An 18,838-nucleotide genomic window follows, 5' to 3' on the forward strand; every position below is an offset into this window, starting at 1 on the left:
GACAGATCAGCCTTCACTATCTGATTATCACTAAAGCTCCTATTTTTTTTCTACATATTAGTTTTTCATCTGATCCATGATAGGATATTTCTGCCTTTTTTTTGTCAGCAATGACAATAAAAATACTATGAAAATAATCCAAGATGTATTTTCTCATCGTCTTACTTTCTGTCCTTGAACCACTGTTGAACAGTTCCAAAAAAAATGTTTAATGACAAACTTCTTACTCTTTTCCTCATAGGTAGAAGCTGTTTGCAGTCCTGTTCATATACTCCTCTACTGTTTCTTCAGACATTCTTCTTTTCAAAGCTCCTAATACGTTTTTTCAAACTTATTTATATCTTCACTGAAATTCCTGCACTTCTTACAAAACAAACTCATTGTAGTCCTCCTGTTACTAGGTCACAGAAATGGGATTCTCTTCCTTGTAGTATACCTGGGTGGGACATCTCCTTGGAAGTTTTTAAGACTGGTTTCTTTCGCTTAATTCCAATAATGATTTTGTTTGTTCAGTTTTCACATGTATTGAATCAGGAAATTTGATCAATAATTATAATCGTATCATAAATCGACATTAATGTAGTAATTAATTAGATGAGTCAAAAGTCTTTGTGTCCTAACAATTTACCTTTCCAAGCAGGTAAGAGCATTGGTTCTACTAATACAATTCTAGTAAAATTTCAAATAAAGAAAGCGATTAGGTTGATTTCTGTACATTGGCCACTCTATAGAGACCAAAAGAGTTAATTGTTGTAGCCTTCTGTTCAGTTAATATTTTTGGAAGAATCCAATCCATTCTTGCCGTTGCTTGATAATGCCAGAAAGGAAGCCATCAGGTAGACTCTTTCATTTTATTTCAGATACAAATAAGAGTGGTTCTGGATCAGCATCTGGTTGTGATTATTGTCTCAGCTTGGTGATGTTACTGGCATTTTATTGTGAATGCTTGGAGGGATGAAGAATCTTGGAAAATTCTTGTATGGTTTTGTATCATGAAAAGGGTTGCAATGGGAGAAGAATGCTGAGGGTACTACATGTAGCACAAAATGCTACATTTAGTTACTACATTTAGCATAAAAAGGAGATAGTTTGAGGGCTGAATTATAAACCCCTCACCCTTTACAAGTCAGAGGGAGAAGATTCTATACAGAAACTTTGCCAACTTGTTGAATTTCTTTTGAAATTTTTTTAACCTATATCTTATTCTGAAATCTTACGTTTTACTGAAATGGCTATATTTTTACAAAAATTCAATTACTATACGTTATACGATGGACATTGCTGTTCCTTATGTTGTACAGGCATAAGTCTGGCATGTTATAGTCTACTTAGCTTTTCAAGCAATAAGTCATTCCAGCTGTACCTGCAAAATGTTTGGGTTGTTTTCATGATGTAGTGTTGGTTTATCTTTCTTAAGTTTTAGTTCCTATTGTCTAAATAGCTTGGATCGCATTTAATTAAGAAGAACTGAAGCAGAAAGTGCAAAAAGATGAGCTACTCTTGTGGGATTGATATAGTTGAACTTAATTTTAAGTGTGAAGCCAAAGTATGGAATTTGACCATCTAGTTAAAAACTCCTCTCTAACGGGGCTCCTTGTCAATGATGCTCAGAAATAACTATATGTAAACACTTCTTCAGTTTATGTAGACATTTCAAGCAGAGAACTTGTGTGTGCTTCTCTGGTAACACTTTATTTAAGTCAGTTTGTCCATCAGATCACCCGTATGTCCTTTTTTGCACAGCTATGAAAGATACCTTCTGCTTGCGGGAGGCAGCCTGGAGATCAGTGACGTTACGGAAGCGGATGTCGGGACATACACCTGCATAGCAGATAACGGAAATGAGACCATCGAAGCTCAAGCAGAGCTTACGGTTCAAGGTAGGTCGAATATTTCATTTTCAGAGAGAACAGATCTCCAGATGACTTTTCACAAGAGTTTTATTGTGTGATCCGTTAAAGACCCTGTTGGTTTTGTGCCCCGTTTAAAACAGAAAACAAAAAAACAACCAACCAAACAAAAAAAGCCCCCCAAAAACCCCCAACTCCCCAATTCTGTTATATTGTGTTATGTGCTACTCTGACTTATTATTCAAACTACTTATAATTTAATAAATATTCAAATGAGGAATTTGCTTATATAATACATCTTGGGCATGGTTAAAAGCTGCTGTGCTCATATTAAATATGGTCAATGCCATTCACTTTTCTAAATGAGGACAAAGGTCACAGCATGGCTAATCACATCTGAAAATTGACCTATACTACTACCGCTTAGGTCTTCCTTGAAAAGGACATATATAAAGTGTTTTTTATAGTCCTTAAATACACTGTTGTTTTTGAGGAGCTTGACAGAAGACAAACGCTGAGTACTTTAGTAATACCCTGATTTATTGTATGTATGACTGTCTCGTTTATTCTTGAAACCTATTTTCACTAGAAAAAGCACTGAAATGTTGATAACATTGACTTTAAAATATCTTCCATAACCTGTGCAAATAAAGTAGAACTGTTAAGGAGCCAGAAAAAATAAAGGTAAAAGTTTGGCTTCTTGACCTTTCTTACATTTCATGAGGAAATCTGTCACACTTTTTATTAATTGGGTCTTAATATTGGTTTAAAATTCTTCAGCTAGAATTTACGGGCATGTAAGAGTGGTTCTTACATGCAGTATCCTTGTAAGAGCTTAACTGACTTGTTTTAGAACGGATTGTGGTACTGGAAGGTTTGTCTTAAAAGTAGGTCTGAAGGGATAAATTTAATCACTCAACAACCATAAAGGAAGGCTTATCTATAGGCAAAACCTTTATGACAAAAAAATAAGGTATTAGTTTACATCGTGTGATAACACTTCATGGTATAAGAATAGTTATGTAAAGGTGTCTTAGCAGAGTTCTTATTTCTCTATCAACACAATGTATGACAGTTTGACAAATTTTAGTACTCCGGGCATAAATACTGAAGGTGATGCTTCTGAAATACAGCTAAGAGACGTGAAGTTCCAGGTATGTTTCTGGTGCAGAACAACTGGAGAAGGTCAGTTGGGTTTAAAAGAAAATTACGAAGAAGGGAGAACTGGTTTTCAAAGCAAGTTTATCATTGAGCTGCTCAGTATTGAACAGCTAAAGTCTTCCTCCTTAGGAAAGTGGAGCATGAAGGAAGGTTTATATTAGCATCCACAGCGCTTCTGCGTTACATCACAGCTATATTTAACCATGCCTGTGTAAAACATTAACAAGGTGCAGCGTTTGTTTACTGACATATTGGGGGAATATTCTCCTGAGAGTACATTGTCAGTGCTCGCTTTGCACTGTTACTTTCTACCTGTACCTTAAGCTGCACCTTGTATTTTATCCCCCCCTGGTTTTGGGACTAGCTTTCTGAGCATGTCTTTTGCTTTCTGTAGGTTATTGGTACAGAAACATTTTAGCTAGCTCTGCCCTTCTTTAAAAGTTGGGGAAGAATATCTGAAGAATCCATTCTCTGCGAGGCCTGTTCAAATGCAACACAGCTCTACTTTGACTCAAAGCATTTTGAAAGCCCACAAATTGTGGTCATGTGTTTTTCTTACCTTGTTTCTTGGGTCAAAAGAAGAAAGATAGGTGCCTTGTCTTTTAAAATACTTAGATCCTTTATGCTTCGTAGCACTTTGATGGTCTTATGCAACTCACTGTGTGCTGTGTTTAATTCAGTTCCAACCTATATATTTTACAGAATTGGCATGAGGCTTCGAGTTTTATGGGCAATGGCAGAAATTAATAATATTAATGATATGATGCAATTAAGCTAAGCAAGTGATAGATAAGACTGAGATTATAGCCTTAATGTAGGATATACAGCCAGGTCACTTGGGGGATGAAAGTGATCTGGAGAGCACTCTTTGCTCCTTATCTAAACTAATGTAAGTGATTTCTTTATTTGGTTGTAAAGATTTAGAATATGTTTTGTCAGTACTTTTATGCTGAATTTTTCTTATATGCCTAGCACACACACACAAAAAAAGATTTCTTTTAATGCTTGAGTATTACAATATATTAAAGATTACACAGAACGAATTTTGGAAGGTTGCATTTCTGATATTACTGCTTAGTTCTAATCTTAATTCTACTTTCCTTTGATAGGTCACTGTAGAGAGTAATTGTATTTCTGCATTACTGTAATTTGGTGAAGGGTTGAATAGTTTGAGTACCTGTTATCTGATCACTGTATCATTTTCTTCTGGACTAGAAGAAATTTCATCTCTTCCCACCTAATAACTGCATGATTTTGTTTAATTTAAGCTTCTTCTGTCATTTTTAGAAATTAGTCTGGCAGAAGTTCATACAAGAAATGCATTTTTTGAGGTTTGAATTCCCTTGTCTCATCTGTTTTTCTGCATCTCTTTTCTTGAAGCACCTAGGGTTTTTTGTTTGGAGATTTCAATAGCATACTAGAAGTTGTACTAAGGCAATCTTTTTTTTTTCCTTCTATTAACATTTCATGATGGCAATTCAGTGAGACATTTGTGAATCTACCTGAGTGTGGTACGATGGCATTGTTTGACAATGTTAGGACAGTTAAAGTGAAACGGCATTCCTGTTGATGCCTTTTAACTGAGATTTCCCTGCAGTGCCAGGTACAGATTGACTGAAATTTGCAGGTAGTTAGAAACAACCTGCTTGATCCAGTTATAAGCTTGAATTGTGCACTGACTAAAAAGAATGCTTATTCAATGTTAGCTGTTAGTTCGTTCCAAGACCAGCTTTTCTGCATCAACAAGGATGTAAAAACCTGGAAGCTAACGGGCTTTCTCTTTGATGTGGTACCAGTGGCAGCAAGCTGCTGTGCATCCGCTGCGTTGGACCGATTACCTGTGTGGTGGTAAGGATGAAATCGCTGACCTTCATCACTGAAGGGTAGGGTACTGTGAAGTGTCTCACAATCGAGTGTGTTCTGTGCTCAGCCTTCGAGGAGTAGGTACCTTTTGCTGTGCTGCTTGTGTGTTTGCATAAGGTAAATGAGAGATTGCTTATTTCCAACTTTATACAAGTATGTGAAGTGATCAGCCCTGGGAGTTCATGGTTTTTTTCTGTTAAATTTGGCACCATTTTGAATTCAGATGAATGTTAAACTAATGCTGTTTACTCGGATCCTGTTGGTGACACTTCGAGGACATCATCTGTCTCACATACCTGGAGATAGTCCGCTGAACAAGCTACCTTGCGTCATTATTTTTTTTTTTTAAAAAAAAAGGTGTTAGAGGAGCTTTCTATTGCCCTAATGTTTGGTTTAAAAAAAAAAAAAATTACTTGATTTAATTTCCCTACATACATTGCAGAAGGACTGAATCTGGAAAAATGGCTTTAACTAGAGAGGTGTACTTAATTAGAAAGGTACTTAAGGGTCTTGTTTCCTCTATCTCTTTATCTACAAAATGTATCTGGGAGCTAGAGTTACGAGAATTTAATTTTATTCAGAGGATGATGGAAAATTAATGCAATATTTTGGTGAAGACTGTTCTAAGAATATGCAAAAGGTATGCAGTCCAGGCGTTCCTAGATTACAGGGTAAAATAGTATTTCACTACTGGTGAAAGTAAATAGTGGTATTGAAAGTGGTTTTAGTTGAGAAAGAATTTAAATTTTAGGTGGGTTTGGAAAGAAGAAAGAGTATGTTTTTTTTATATAGCCTATGCTTTTAAGGAGGACAAAAGAAAGAATCATAAGTGAGCACCTGTTTTTGTCATTAGTAACATTCTTTACACCTTTACCTTTGAAACATATTTGAATTTCAACCCTTTGTTAAACCTGGTTATTCTTTGATATGGTACGAAAAGATTTTTTGAAAAATGCACAGGGAATTCAAAATACTAAAAATTTAAAGTACATCTTGGAAGATGATGGTTTTTGGTATAGCTTCTATCAACCACCTGGAATTAATTCTGTAGTTCCTGCCGGGTGACGCAAACTGTTCTGACCTCCTCAGCGTGGCTCTGCCCACTGAAAAGGTGGGCACGATCTCCACATCTCTCCTCCCCACACCCCCTCTGTCATCTCTTGGCTCAGCTGCTCTTTGTGAGCTCTAAGGCACTTCAGTTAACTTAAACCAGACTGTTATGGGCTGGTTTGAGCTCTCAGATCATTTTGATTAAAATGGGTGAGGAAGCAACTGACTGAACAGCTTAGTGATGGATCTATTGGAAGTACAATTTTCAGGCCTTTTCCTTGAAAAGGGGAAGATGCACATTGCCACAAAGCGAGGAGACACCTTGAAGCAAATTCAGAAGACTATTCTGCATCAAAGAATTATAGAAAATAAAAGTTTCTAGCTATGTGTGTGCAAATTGGAGATTTCATGTACCCATGTGTCACACACCAAATTTTTGACTTGCACATTTGTGAAGTGGTTTGAATATGGAAGATAACATAAAATGTGCTGGAGGAAGATCTGTGGCTGAGAGAGTCCGGACCCTTAAAGCTCGACATTTCTGAATCCCATCCACATTTGAGATAGTCTTTAGGGACAGCTATCAAATGGATAAATCTGTGTACAGCTTTGTACCTACTCGCTTTTCCTTGAGTTAATCCTGGATGCAAAAAGCGTATGCCATCATGGTCTCAGGCCAAGCACTTTGAAGGAACCTTTGCCAGGGCAGGTTACTTCCCGTGAAGGGGGGCAGTAATTTGGTGTCTGAAAATCTTCAGTACAAAGTCCCATTTCTATAAGCTGTGTTGACAGTGTTCCTTACCCGTGCTGTCAGCAGGAGGAATGGTGCTGGGTACCACATTTATTTACAACACATGTAATAAATTGAGAGCACTGGAAAAATTTGTTTTGCTCTCACCAGCAATGAAAGAATCTGTAGTATTTCCGTTAGATAAGAGTGGAAAGTGATGAAAGAAAATCTGGGGAAACAAGTAGTAAATGTATTTAAAATGTAGTCGGCTGGCTTCTGTTCAGTCTAAAACCTGTGGCCTGGAAGAGCCATAGTGGCAGTTAAACACTGAGAAGGTTGTAAGTTCATTCTTCATCTGGGAAATATTTCAAATTTATTACTGTGCCCTGCGCCCCTGGGATTTCTGCAAATACTGTGACGCGGGTTAGATCACTGCATGCGCTTCCTGTCGCCTGTCTTGGTACTTACGTTGTAGATAATGAGTTTAGAGGGAGTTTTCTCTTTCTGTTGAAATATTTACTGCAGCTAATACTGAACCTGAAAATAATAAACAAAAAAAATTTCCATTTTCATTTTCTTTATAAATTGATATGGCAGGTCTGAAGTCTTTAAAATAAATGAATCGCTGCATTTGTGTGAAAAGAGTCAGAATTGCCCTTTTTTGTTGTCTACGTTACTACCTTTCAAAGTTTTTTGGAATTGCAGAAGGTTGGTTCTTGAGTCATCTAGGACATCATCCAGTGGCTGATAGCATATCTTAAATACTATGCATTAAATGCCTTGCTGTGTTAACAGGCTAAAATTAAAATTTAAAAAGGAAAGCTTTATTTTGGTGTATCTGTAGTGATAAATAAGAGGTTGCACATAGCAGTAGGCTGATCACTACCTCGTTTGTGTTGCCAGAGCAAATTGTATGGAAAAAACCAACGCAGAAGAAGTGTTTTGATGAATTATCAATTTTGTGCTTTGAAAGGAAATGCTGGAAATATTCCCAGTATACCTGAAAAGCCTTATGCTAATGGTAAATGCTTATTCTAGCAAAAAATATATGCATTGTAGTGTTGTGCAGTGTACAAAACATTTTTTGTGCTTTCTATGCAAGGGTGGGGTAGTAATTTAGATAATAAGGGAGATGAAGTCCACATTTTGTCTAGTGAATAGGTTTTAAATTAATAGTCAGCAACACAAATCAGATTTGAAAAGATGATGTTATTACAATGCAGCGGAACCATAGTTGGTTGGTGGTCTAGACTACACCAGCTGAAACATTCCTCTGTCAGTGTAGCGTACCTAATGCATTGTCACATACACCACCAGCTGAGCTGGTGAAATTTATGTTCTCTAACACTTGAAGCAAGGTTTGACACACCCGAAAGAGGAAAGTAACTTAGTTTTCCCAAGTCTATGAAAGGTATCTGTGGGTCTGACTTTCTGGGAAGCACTCTGTAACCTTTGTAGTCCTTCCACTGTACTTTTCATTTAGCCATTCTATTTGCTGATGGAGTAGTGGGTGTTTCTAGCACACAGAACACTTTGGTTATTCATATCAGGTAATTATTTTAAGTTTTTTATTTTAAGATCTTGGCTTTAAAACTAGTTGTGATTATGCCTCTATTAATATATGAATTCCTTTTTATTTATGGGTTTGATTACTGTGGTTTATACTCTGGGATGAGATAGTCTAAAGCTGTTGATGAGGCTTTAAAACTAGTTTGAAAAATGGCTCCCCATTACAGTATTATTGAGAGACAGGACTTGAGTCAAATGCTCCCCTCCTGTCACTAAAATAAGGTGAAAATGTATCAGGAAGTGTGAGGTAAGTCAAAATGTGTGGCCCTTTCCCTGTAGCTTTATTTTAAGCAGATTTTAAACATATTTCTAAACATATTTTTAAAATCCCAAAAAATGTTGAAAAAGAACTGTTTCTAAACTTCATGGGAAACAGGCTGACTTCTTTGTTGCATCATTATAATCTGTATCAGTCACAGTTGCCTTATTTGCTGTAGAGGTTGCAAAGAGGGGGAAGATTCAAGCCTGTCCATTTAGTTTCCTTGTATTGCACAAAGAGCAGTTTTATTCAGTTTTATTTACTAACCAACCTGAGTTAAACTTATTAAGGCTTTCTTTAAAATCAAAACAAAACAGCCATAGAAGGAAGAGCCTTAACATAAAGAGTCCTATGTCGTCTTTCAAAAGAACATCTGATCACATCTTCATCTGCGGGAGGTGCTTTGAGAAAAGGGATTGCAGTCCTTATCAGGAAATTGTAGATGTTTGAAAAACGCATTAAATCCTGTAGCAACAGAATAATATGTCAGGGTAACTCTTATTTTTGCATTAAGCTTTCATTATTATTGGAAACAATTCTAGGGAAGAAATTTGAACCAACACGGAAAATTGCCAAAACCTTTCTCATATCTTCTAGATGATCTTTATCGATTTCTGTTTCTAATTAAGCTCAGTGCTGTATCTTGATAATAGGCTGCACTTCAATTATAGATTCAGAAGATACTACCCTAAACCTGATGCTGTCAAGGGCTCGTACTTGGGACAAAGTATTGTCTTCTCTGGTTATCTCAGAACTTGGGGTAAGATGATAATGGTAAAAATAACACATCAGCTTTGTACACGTAATTTCTTTCCCTTGAAACTGTAATGTGACTTTCATTAATGATCTTTGTCCCAGGGTGGTACAAAAGAAACACAGTAAGTCAGAGGAGTCTAACATGGGGAAGGTGTATAAGCTGAACTCGCTGTAATCTTGGTCAGGAGGCTTTCTAATAGTCCATGCTGCTCTTCTTAAGTATAGTTTAATGTTTATGGGGTTGTATAGTTCATTTGTGAATTCAATTAAATATGAATATAGATACTTTTGGAGTAATTTTTGCCTCTATCGCATTCATGTTCAAGGATAAGTTATAAATATTCAGAAACATACATGGAATGGGGAGGAAGGAGATTGTAGCATTATTTTAAGACTACATCACTTGCTCAGGCTTTGCTTAGAGACCAGAAATGTCCATCTACATGAGGTGCATGATTTTTTCATACTAAATGCAAACTTTCACAAAGTTAAGTAATACTTTGCATTATGCAAAACATCACACTTTGTGGTGTTTAAAGATACTATGATCTGATTTCTGTTGCCCACTACTATTATTCAGGACTTGAGTTCAGCAGAACCTCTGATTGCCTCTGCCTGTAGCTGCTCAGTTTCTAAATCTTGCTCTGTAGTTGGTGAACCGGTGTAAATTTTTTTGGTATGTCTTAAATGTTTTACTAAGAGCAGGCAGAACATTTGTCCAGTTCTCGCCATATTTCAGCAGCATAGGACAATAAAGCTTGTTGAAGAGAGCTTGGCATGGTTGTTAATAGGGGCACAAAAATGTGTTTTCTTTAATCATATTTCCAAAAATAATGAATGAGCTTTGCTGGCGTTTTGAAGGATTGCCTTGTAGCAGTGCAAATGTTTAAAATTTGCTGGTGGTGTTACAGAACAAGAACTGAACTGCACTGGGCAGCCTTCACAAGCAGTGATCTCTGCCCTGCTGCTTCCTCCTGTTTTCCAGTATTCAAATGGTGCAAACCCTCCATGAAACTTAGGGCTGGGGTGGTTTTTCTGACCTTACCTGGGGTCAGGGTTGAGCAGAGACAGCTGCCGTCAGTGCCTTGTGCTGTGCATGTGAGCAGAGTCTTAGCTCCTGTGGTCAGGGCAAGTACCGAAACCCACAGGAAGATTATTGAAACCTGATAGTGGAGATGGGGGTTATGCGTGTGCCTTGTAGAGGGGCATCCCATCTGCTCTGAACCATTCACGGTCGATGAGGTGCTGCAGAGGCTTCACAGACTAGGCACTCATTACAATAATAGGTGTGTTTTGGTTTAAACTGTTGTGCTGTGGAGGTATGAGTGTGATATGCTCAACTATCAGAGCATAATGTCCACCGACAGACCAGGATGAGGAACTGGAAATGGGTGTACCGTCTCTCTGAAGCTTCTGGCTCAGGATGTGAAAAGCAACGTTTGTCAACCTGACATTCATCCCACTCTTTGATCATGCTGTGGCTGGGAATGTCATGCCCCTGCTGCACCCAAAAACATCAGCTGGCAGCACGTGCTCTTCCCAGCAGCAGTCACTTCCCACTGACCGGCAGGAAGGACCGTGGATGTGGCAGTTCTCTGGACTTGGACACCGGCCTGGGGAGGAGCTCTCTGAAGCAACCCAGCAGTGGTGACAGGGCAGTGCAGGTGGAGCCACAGTGGGCTGTAGGTAGCAATAGTGGGGCAAGGTTGCCTTTTTCTCTTAAGAGTTATCTTTTCTGAGTACCTGATAACCATTAGTCATGAGGTTCTTCTACATGAAACATCTGCAATTCCCTAGACAATTATATTTAGAAAAATGTGTGTTAGGTAGGCAGTGCATAGTTTTCAAACAGATGTTTGTGGTGCCCAAAAAACATTTGCAAAACAGCCCAAAGTGGTTAAGTGTTAAGGAGGACAAAGATGAGATCCTTTTGTCTAAGTGCCCATAACTGAATTGCATGGGGAGTGGGAGGGAATGCCTTCAGAACTGCACATGCAAGGAAGGTGAGGTACACTGTGAATCGTTTAAAAAAAAAAAAAAAAAAAAAAAAAAGCAAAAAAAAAAAAAAAGCTTTGGGATTTTTGTGTATATATAAAAAAAATAAAATACCATTAAGATAGACAAAACCAAATTATCAGTAACCCATACATTTCACACAAATGGTTTTCCTTGTAAATGTTCTTGAGTAATCCTTGGGGATAATGAAAATGTTACTAAATTAAGCAGCAGTCTCTTAAATATCTACAATGTAGAAACTGATATTGAACTAAGGGAATTGTAAAAGCGGGTTTCTCTTTCGGCTAGAATTTCTAATAAATTCAGATCATATTAATGGAGGTTTGAACCAGCTGCTGCTTTATGGAAAGAAATACTTTTTTGCTGCAAAATGGCTTTTAAAAAAATAAGCTAAGGTTGCTATCGAAACCTTTGGCCTAGACAATCAGTTACAGAAAACACACGGTTTTGCCTGAGCTTCTTGTTTAGATATGTTTGTGTAGTCTCGAAATTAAAAATGTACTTTTTAGTCTGGAGCAGGACTTACCTGACACAGCATGTACGTACTTGATTCTGAAGTCAGTTACATGATGATGTAACACTGCAAATTAGACAAGAGATGCGTGCTGCAGTACAGGGCGCTCAGTGCTGTGTTAGGGTCGGTCTTCCACTCCCCTTCCCAGGTTTTCATTAATTATGCTGCTTCCTTGCACTAAAATACCCATCTAAAATGATACTGTTGAGATGACTTTTTAATTTTGGGGACACCTGCAGTGAAGTCTGCCATCTCTATTTTCTATATCTAGTGTCAGCTTGTTTCTGGATTATGTGTTTTCCTTTAGATTGCTTGGTACAAAAAGTGCTAATTCCATTAATTTTGTCATGTCATATGTATGTCATGCATGACTATGCGTGGTACTCTATATGAAGCATGCCATTAGGTTTCTTGTGAGTTAGGCAGGAGGAATAATTAATACTGGGTGGAAAGTTCATCCTCTGCACAACTGACGTGATACTGTAAATGGCGCATGTTTTTCATACAGTGATGTAGGAAAGGTCAGCCAGTCAGGTAGCCCAACTGGTTATTGTTCCAAGTGCTCTTGAATACTTGTAAAGGATTGAAGGATATAGCAAATATAACCATAAACTAGAGATAGACTATAGGGGTTTTATTACTGGTTTTATTCCCTATCAAAAAGAGGTGACAGAATTTAAATTAAAAAATAAAAGCTGAAAGATTTAGTAGTAATTTTTAAGTTGCATATGCCAAAGACTTCGAAGAATTTTGAATGTGTGAACTAAGAAGCTCATTAAAATGCCTTCTTCCTCTTAAGTGAGAACTCTTTTTATAGAAATCGTGCCCTAAATGGCAAGTATTTTTCTCTGTATATCAGGGTCATCCTTCCATGTTTAATTGGTTGAATCAAGCTTTAAGTTTGATTCTTGGATTTATGGGTTTTAAGTTTTTTCCATTCCAACAGAGACTTTTGCATTGTTTTTGCACCTCAAAATTTCATGACGAAATCTGAGGGTGATGTTAAAATGGAAATTCTGAAGAGCACCATGCATTACTTAAATAAGTCTTGAGAGACGCCATGCCATAAAGTATCCATATACTTTCTTTCAAGTTAAATTTTTATGGTAGTTAAGCTGACTCTCATACCACCGGATAATTTATTTCTCTAATGGGAGCTAGATTATTGCAGTTACTAGATGTCTCATTAGAAAAACTATAGTCCTTGGCAGGAAAGTTTATCCCAAAGTTACAAAGATGAAACAATTCAGTAATTTGTTATAAGTAGGCGGGCTGTTATCTGTGGTGACTTACTCCCTACAGTCTTGCAGTTAATTAGTTTGTCTTCATGATGAGAATAATTTAAAAGAAAAACACCATGGAGTTTTGATTCCTTAAGTAAACACAGTTTCTTTAGTTAGTGTCAATTTAAGTGAAACATACTGTTTTGTAGTAGATGTGAAGACCTTTGAGGCAGGTGTGATCTGCGTAATAAAGTTGTTCCATGCTCTGCAGTGACACTTCTGAGGCTCTCCCTTTAGGAAGGTGCTGGAAGGAGGACTATAAGGAAATGTGAACAGGATCCAAGATACTAGATAGAAGGAAACTAGGCTCACAGCAGGCTAGTTAATGGTTGGTAAATGGCAGAAGGATATTTTTATATTGAATATTTTTCTGAACAGTCCTGACTTCTGGCAGCGTTGCTAGTCTTGTTTATTTTCAAGTGCTGACTCAAAGATTTCTTCTATGGTCTTCCTTTTTTGCATTCTTATGAGGTTAGGTATAGTCTCAGTATACTGTTAAACAAAGCATTTTACAAGCGAGGACATAAATTGCTATGCTGTATGGCAATTCAAAGCACCCTTGTGCTCTACAAGTGGCATTCCACGGGTTATGTGCCTCTCACATCAGGTGGCTTTAGTTTCAGTAAAGTATTTTGTTCTGTAAATACAACTTAAGTACAAGTGGTTTTCTGTGTTCATAATAAGTTACAATACTTGAAAGGCCTACTGTAACCTTACCATCATTGGTAGGTGAATACACAGAATGTAGGCTTACTAAGGATTTCTTTTTATAAAAGAATATGTGTATTGCCTGCAGTGGTGATAGACGTGCAACTTGCAGAATCTTCCCCAAAGTACTTTTTATCAGTAAAGACCTGGATCTGTAAACACAAGGAGCAGCTCACTTAAGTGGGTCAATGCATTTTTGGCATAGGCATGTTGCAGAGTGGAATTGTGCTTGGAGATAAGAAAATTTTAGTAATAATTGTGCTTCGTGCTCTATAAACTCGTCAAGCTCAATAGTATTTTGGAGCTCCATCTTCAAATTTTCTTTGTTTAGTCTAATGGAATATCTTTTATGAAATGGATGACGCACTTCACGTCTGCAAGTCTGCACGCTGTCTTTTGAGAAGCTGAAGGCAGGCTTTATGCATAGCGATGAAGTTAAGAGGCTAGAATTGCAATTTAAAATATGTCAGTCTTCTGTAATGAAAATCTCTTTTGAGATGAGTTTAGCAGTTCATAGCTTCTGAGAGTTAATGCTGTTAAGCATGCATTTTAGTAAATTCAAATGTTTTATTATAAGCTGTGTGTGACACATTGGAGAGAATTTTAAAAATACAATTTTGCCACTCCTATCCCCTTTGGGCAAATAGGTTTTTCTTCAGCTTTTCCAGTACATGTATAATTAATAACTTTGTTTACTGACAATGTCAACAATAACATAGCTCTGATTTATAGCATTTATCTTTTGCCTGTTTGCTTCCTCTCTAGCACATCATGAAATGCCACAGACAGAACAAACAGTATTTTAGGGAGGTGGTTCTAGTGAGAAGATCATAGAAAAACAGAGTGCATGAGCACTATTGTGTTAAAACTCTTTGATGCAGAAAAAACCATAAGGCCCAAATCATTGTGCTTTAAATAATTAGCCGAAACTTTGCATTGGACAGCTATCCGAGAATTTGCATGGAGTGGGAAGGGAAAATAACCACTGGAGGCTTTGTGGAGAGGAAAAAGGAGGTTTTGTTGTATAAGATCAGGCTTCTGAGGTTTCATGAACCATAGTGTGTGTATCCTTGGCACTGACTGTAGATTTCCTTCCAGTCATATACTTAATCTGAATGTTGCGTCGTTATTGCTCTACTAATTTGCTTAAATTATCATTAGTGTGATTAACCATTATAGGAGTGATGTTCAGAGTTGCTAATCTCCCTGCTGCTACTTTTGATTATAACTGGAATAGTATAGGCATCAACTTGGAGGATTACAAGAGAACTGAGGATTTAAACAATTAACCTCTTAATTTATGTAAAATTCAGCTGGATTGTGAGCAAGTGCAATAGAATACAAGTAATAAAGGTTTTATGAAGCCTCTTAGGTGGTTGCCATTGACTGTTTTCGCTGTATTACTGTTAGTAAAGCTCTGCATCATCATATTAATCGTACAGTAACATTAAATCAGTAGTTTGAGTACTTGGGCAAAATATGGTGACTTCAAATCTTAAGCTTGCAAAACTTAAACTTGATATCTTTAGTTTCATATTGGATTATAGTTGTTGATCATTGTTTTCTAAATAAAAGAGAAATTTCTTTAAAGTGAAGAAAAATGTTACAGGTGTAGGGGAATACTTAATTTTTTTGTTTGCCTAGAATAGCTCAGATATGTAAAAGTTTATTTGAAAGAGCACTCTTCCCTATTTATTAAAATAGTGATCCATTATTGTACCACCTTAAAAAATTACTAAGTGTTATAAAATACTCTTTAGAATTATATGCCAGCTTTTTTCTAGGGAGGCTCCAGTGCTTTACTTTAGTGGTCACTGTTTAATTTACTAAATTGAAATATGAGTAACTGAGACTCTTAAATCATCTCTTCCTAATCCATTAACAGTTACTAGTTTGTGTCAGTGTTGTGTGAATGCTCCACAGTCTACTGTTTCTGTTTGCTGGGAAGAATTGTTTTCTAAAATATTGCAAACTTACAAAGTTTCTTATACTCCTCAAGTATAATATCTGCCTTGATTTATCTACCTTAAGAAACCCACAACTTTTAGTGGATTTTATTTAAGAAAAAAGACTGAGGTATGTGCTTTCCTGAATTCCAGTTACTTCCTGTGAACTACTATAACTGAAAAGCAATGACTCTTGCACTAGGTAGTGTTTCAAGATAAGCAAACTGTAAAGGCAAAAGAGCCTGGCAAATTTATAATGGTGCTTTGAAATCATGCTAGTTTTCTGTTTTACTTTTGTGGGGTTTTTTTCCCTTTAGACTGCAGAAATAGAGCCAGGGACTTAGTTATTTTGGTTTAAGTTTAAACCTAACAGACTGCAGGCTTGGCAGAGGACTTCATCTAAGTTGTGGCCATCTCTCAGCTAGCCCCTGCCAGAGGGGAAAGCACCATAACACAAGCAAGACTTCTCTGTATTCACATAAGATGCCAATTTGAGATTGATTCTTGCAGTGTGATGAGAAACACATCCCTAGATTCCAACTTTAGTAATTCTAGAAAGCTGAAAGATTAATTAGATGTGCTTTTGTGCAACTAATCATACACTTTACAAAGATTGCCTTAAGTTTATCTTGTATCTTTATGTATTTCAGTTGTTAGGATCCAATTTTAAAAAAAAAAATTTAAAAGGGAAATTAGAACATAATATTTTGGTGCAGCACAGTGCTCTAGTGGCATGGTATTTCTGTTCAGCCATAGAGAAGTTGAAAGATACTCCAAATCCATCCTGCCTCTAACTCAGCTCATATTTAAGTTTGTAAGACTTTTGATCTTTCAGCACAGTGAAATGTTTTTTAAGGTTTGCTGTACAGGCTCAGATGTAATGCAGATTATCCAAGATGTGAGTGGGTCTACTCCCCTTAGTTGCAGACAGTGCTTCAGGAGAGCAGTTACCTCAGTGCTACTTGAAGAGCTCTCCTAGTGCACTCCCTTGGCAAAAAAAACCCCTGCTGATAGAGGCATCAGAGTCTTCACCTTACCCACTTCACCTTACCTGACACTCATCAGTATCATATATATGTGTTAAACCTCTTATTGCAAGATATGGCCACTTCCAGATCTGATGCCTGAGTTGTCCTCCTGTTTGCTTCAATGAAGAGGAGTGTGGCCGACACGGGGCCAGGAAATGGGAAAGTAAAAGCAGTGAGCAACCCGTGGGATGGATAGGAATGGGGACTTTTCAACACAGGGCTCTGGATGCTGAACAACTGCCTGCTGTCAGGGCTGGAGGATGCCCATGCATTTGAAGTCATCGTATTTTAATAACAGCACTGTGCAAACAAAGGTGTGTGGCACTTCAGTTTTATTATGTGCACATTTGTTTGAGTGCAGAAATGCAACAGTAGCTGTGCTAGACCAAACGAAAGGCTTGTGTATTCGGTGTCTTGTTCCTAACAGTGTCCAAAAGCAGATGGCTGAGACAATTTTAAGGGCAAGAATATTTGTTGCTTCCCTTGAGTAATGTCTCATTCTCTGGCCATTTGCAGATTGGGGATTTTCTGAGCTACATGTAGTTCTACATTATTTAGCAATCCTCAGTAGATTTCTATGAATCTGTCTACTGCTCCTGTCCCCCTCCGCCCTGTGTAAACATCTTGTATTCACAGCATCCCATGACTCTGGGAGGAACAGCACCTTCTTTTTGTTTCTTTTGAACCTAATCTCTGTTGATGACTTGATTTTTCTTTTCCTAGCTTGCCTGGGAAAAGGCTGAAGCAGTCTGTCCTTATTCCCCCCCCCCCAGCAGCCATAATTTTATAGGCCTTTATTGTATCCTTTTTAGTTGTTTCTTTTCAGACTGAAGTCTTAGCTTGTTCCTTATATGGAAGCTATTATTGAAGTGGATGGTAATTAAGGTTATTTTGGGGATTTGTAAATTAGAAGAGACTTTGTAAAGATAGGCCTGCATTCATTGATCTGGAAATGAAAGCGATTGGATAACTCTTAATTGATGTGTAAAGCAAGCGTACACAACTTGTTGTCACAAGCCAAAAAAAAAATGGAAAAGCATAAACTCTCCATCTTTTTTTTGACTTGATCAGAAAAAAAAGTACACTTCCTAGTGGGTGATTACTGTAGGGATATGCCTGGTTCCCACAGTAGCGTCCTGTTGGAAGTTCACATCATGCTTTCGTAAAGATTTAGGCTTAATGGAGCAGTGGATCCAATCAAGTATTTTACTGTTTGCAGAGCTAATTTGGTTTTTTTTCCAAAGTGGTCTGAGGCAATCTGTATGCAGTGAACAAACAGTTTAATATTTTTTGGCCTTTGTCAGCTTCTCAGTCTCTGACATGCAAATACACGGCCCCACTGTGAAGGCTACGAAGGCAAATATTGAAAAATAAGACGTTTCAAGGCTAGCTGTCTTTAATTTGTCGCCTCTTCCTTCCCCCTTGTTATGAGATGAAGTTATGAAAATCTTAAAATACATGTTCTCCTGTTATTTCTCCATAGGATCTTACTGTCTTGTGCAGTGCAGAAACTTAATAGTACTAATTTATTGAGAAAATATTCAGTATTTGATTTTTTTCTTATTTAGGGGATAGTACTATGATTTATTTATTATGCTTAGTTCAAATCCATATTTATTTCTGGTTTTGTATTCAGCACCATGGGATCTGAATCATTCATAAACACTAATGAATGTATTTTTGCACTCGGCTGAAATGAAGTGGTATTGAATCCATTTTAAAAATTGACTGAGACACAGAAAAATTAAGATGAAATGTATCCAGCTGTTTTAGTGCCCAGTGTGAGACACTTAAACATTGATTTTTCAGAATATGCATCTCTTAATATGTCCCTTTAGAGCTGTGATTGGTGATATGCAGTGGAGAAGCGTGAGTGGCTCTGCTGCTCTGTCCCGCTGCTGACCCAGATCACAAAGCTGACAGGTTGCAGTCACCTGTCAAAAATGGGATTTGCTTTTTAAACATCCACCCCAACCCACCAGTGAGGCAGAGACAGGGAAGGCATCTGATTTTCTAGGGCCCTGTTAGATACTGAACTATCCATTCCCATTTTGTGGTGTCTTCTCCAGCCTCTGCTCACCTCCGGCAGTGAATGAGTTCGAGTC

At 37.5% G+C, this 18,838-nt stretch overlaps 1 protein-coding gene across 9 annotated transcripts in view; it reads left to right on the forward strand.

Moving 5' to 3' along the window:
• Positions 1-18,838, forward strand: part of NEO1 (neogenin 1) — a 210,905-nt gene that overhangs the window by 95,174 nt on the left and 96,893 nt on the right. For all 9 annotated transcript variants that reach the window (XM_074837258.1, XM_074837261.1, XM_074837262.1 and 6 more), the window contains exon 5: positions 1,744-1,880. In XM_074837258.1, the coding sequence (XP_074693359.1) occupies positions 1,744-1,880 (137 nt within the window). The remainder of the gene's footprint in view (positions 1-1,743; positions 1,881-18,838) is intronic.

The sequence above is a fragment of the Strix aluco genome, chromosome 12, assembly GCF_031877795.1.
Source record: "Strix aluco isolate bStrAlu1 chromosome 12, bStrAlu1.hap1, whole genome shotgun sequence".
NCBI lineage: Eukaryota > Metazoa > Chordata > Aves > Strigiformes > Strigidae > Strix > Strix aluco.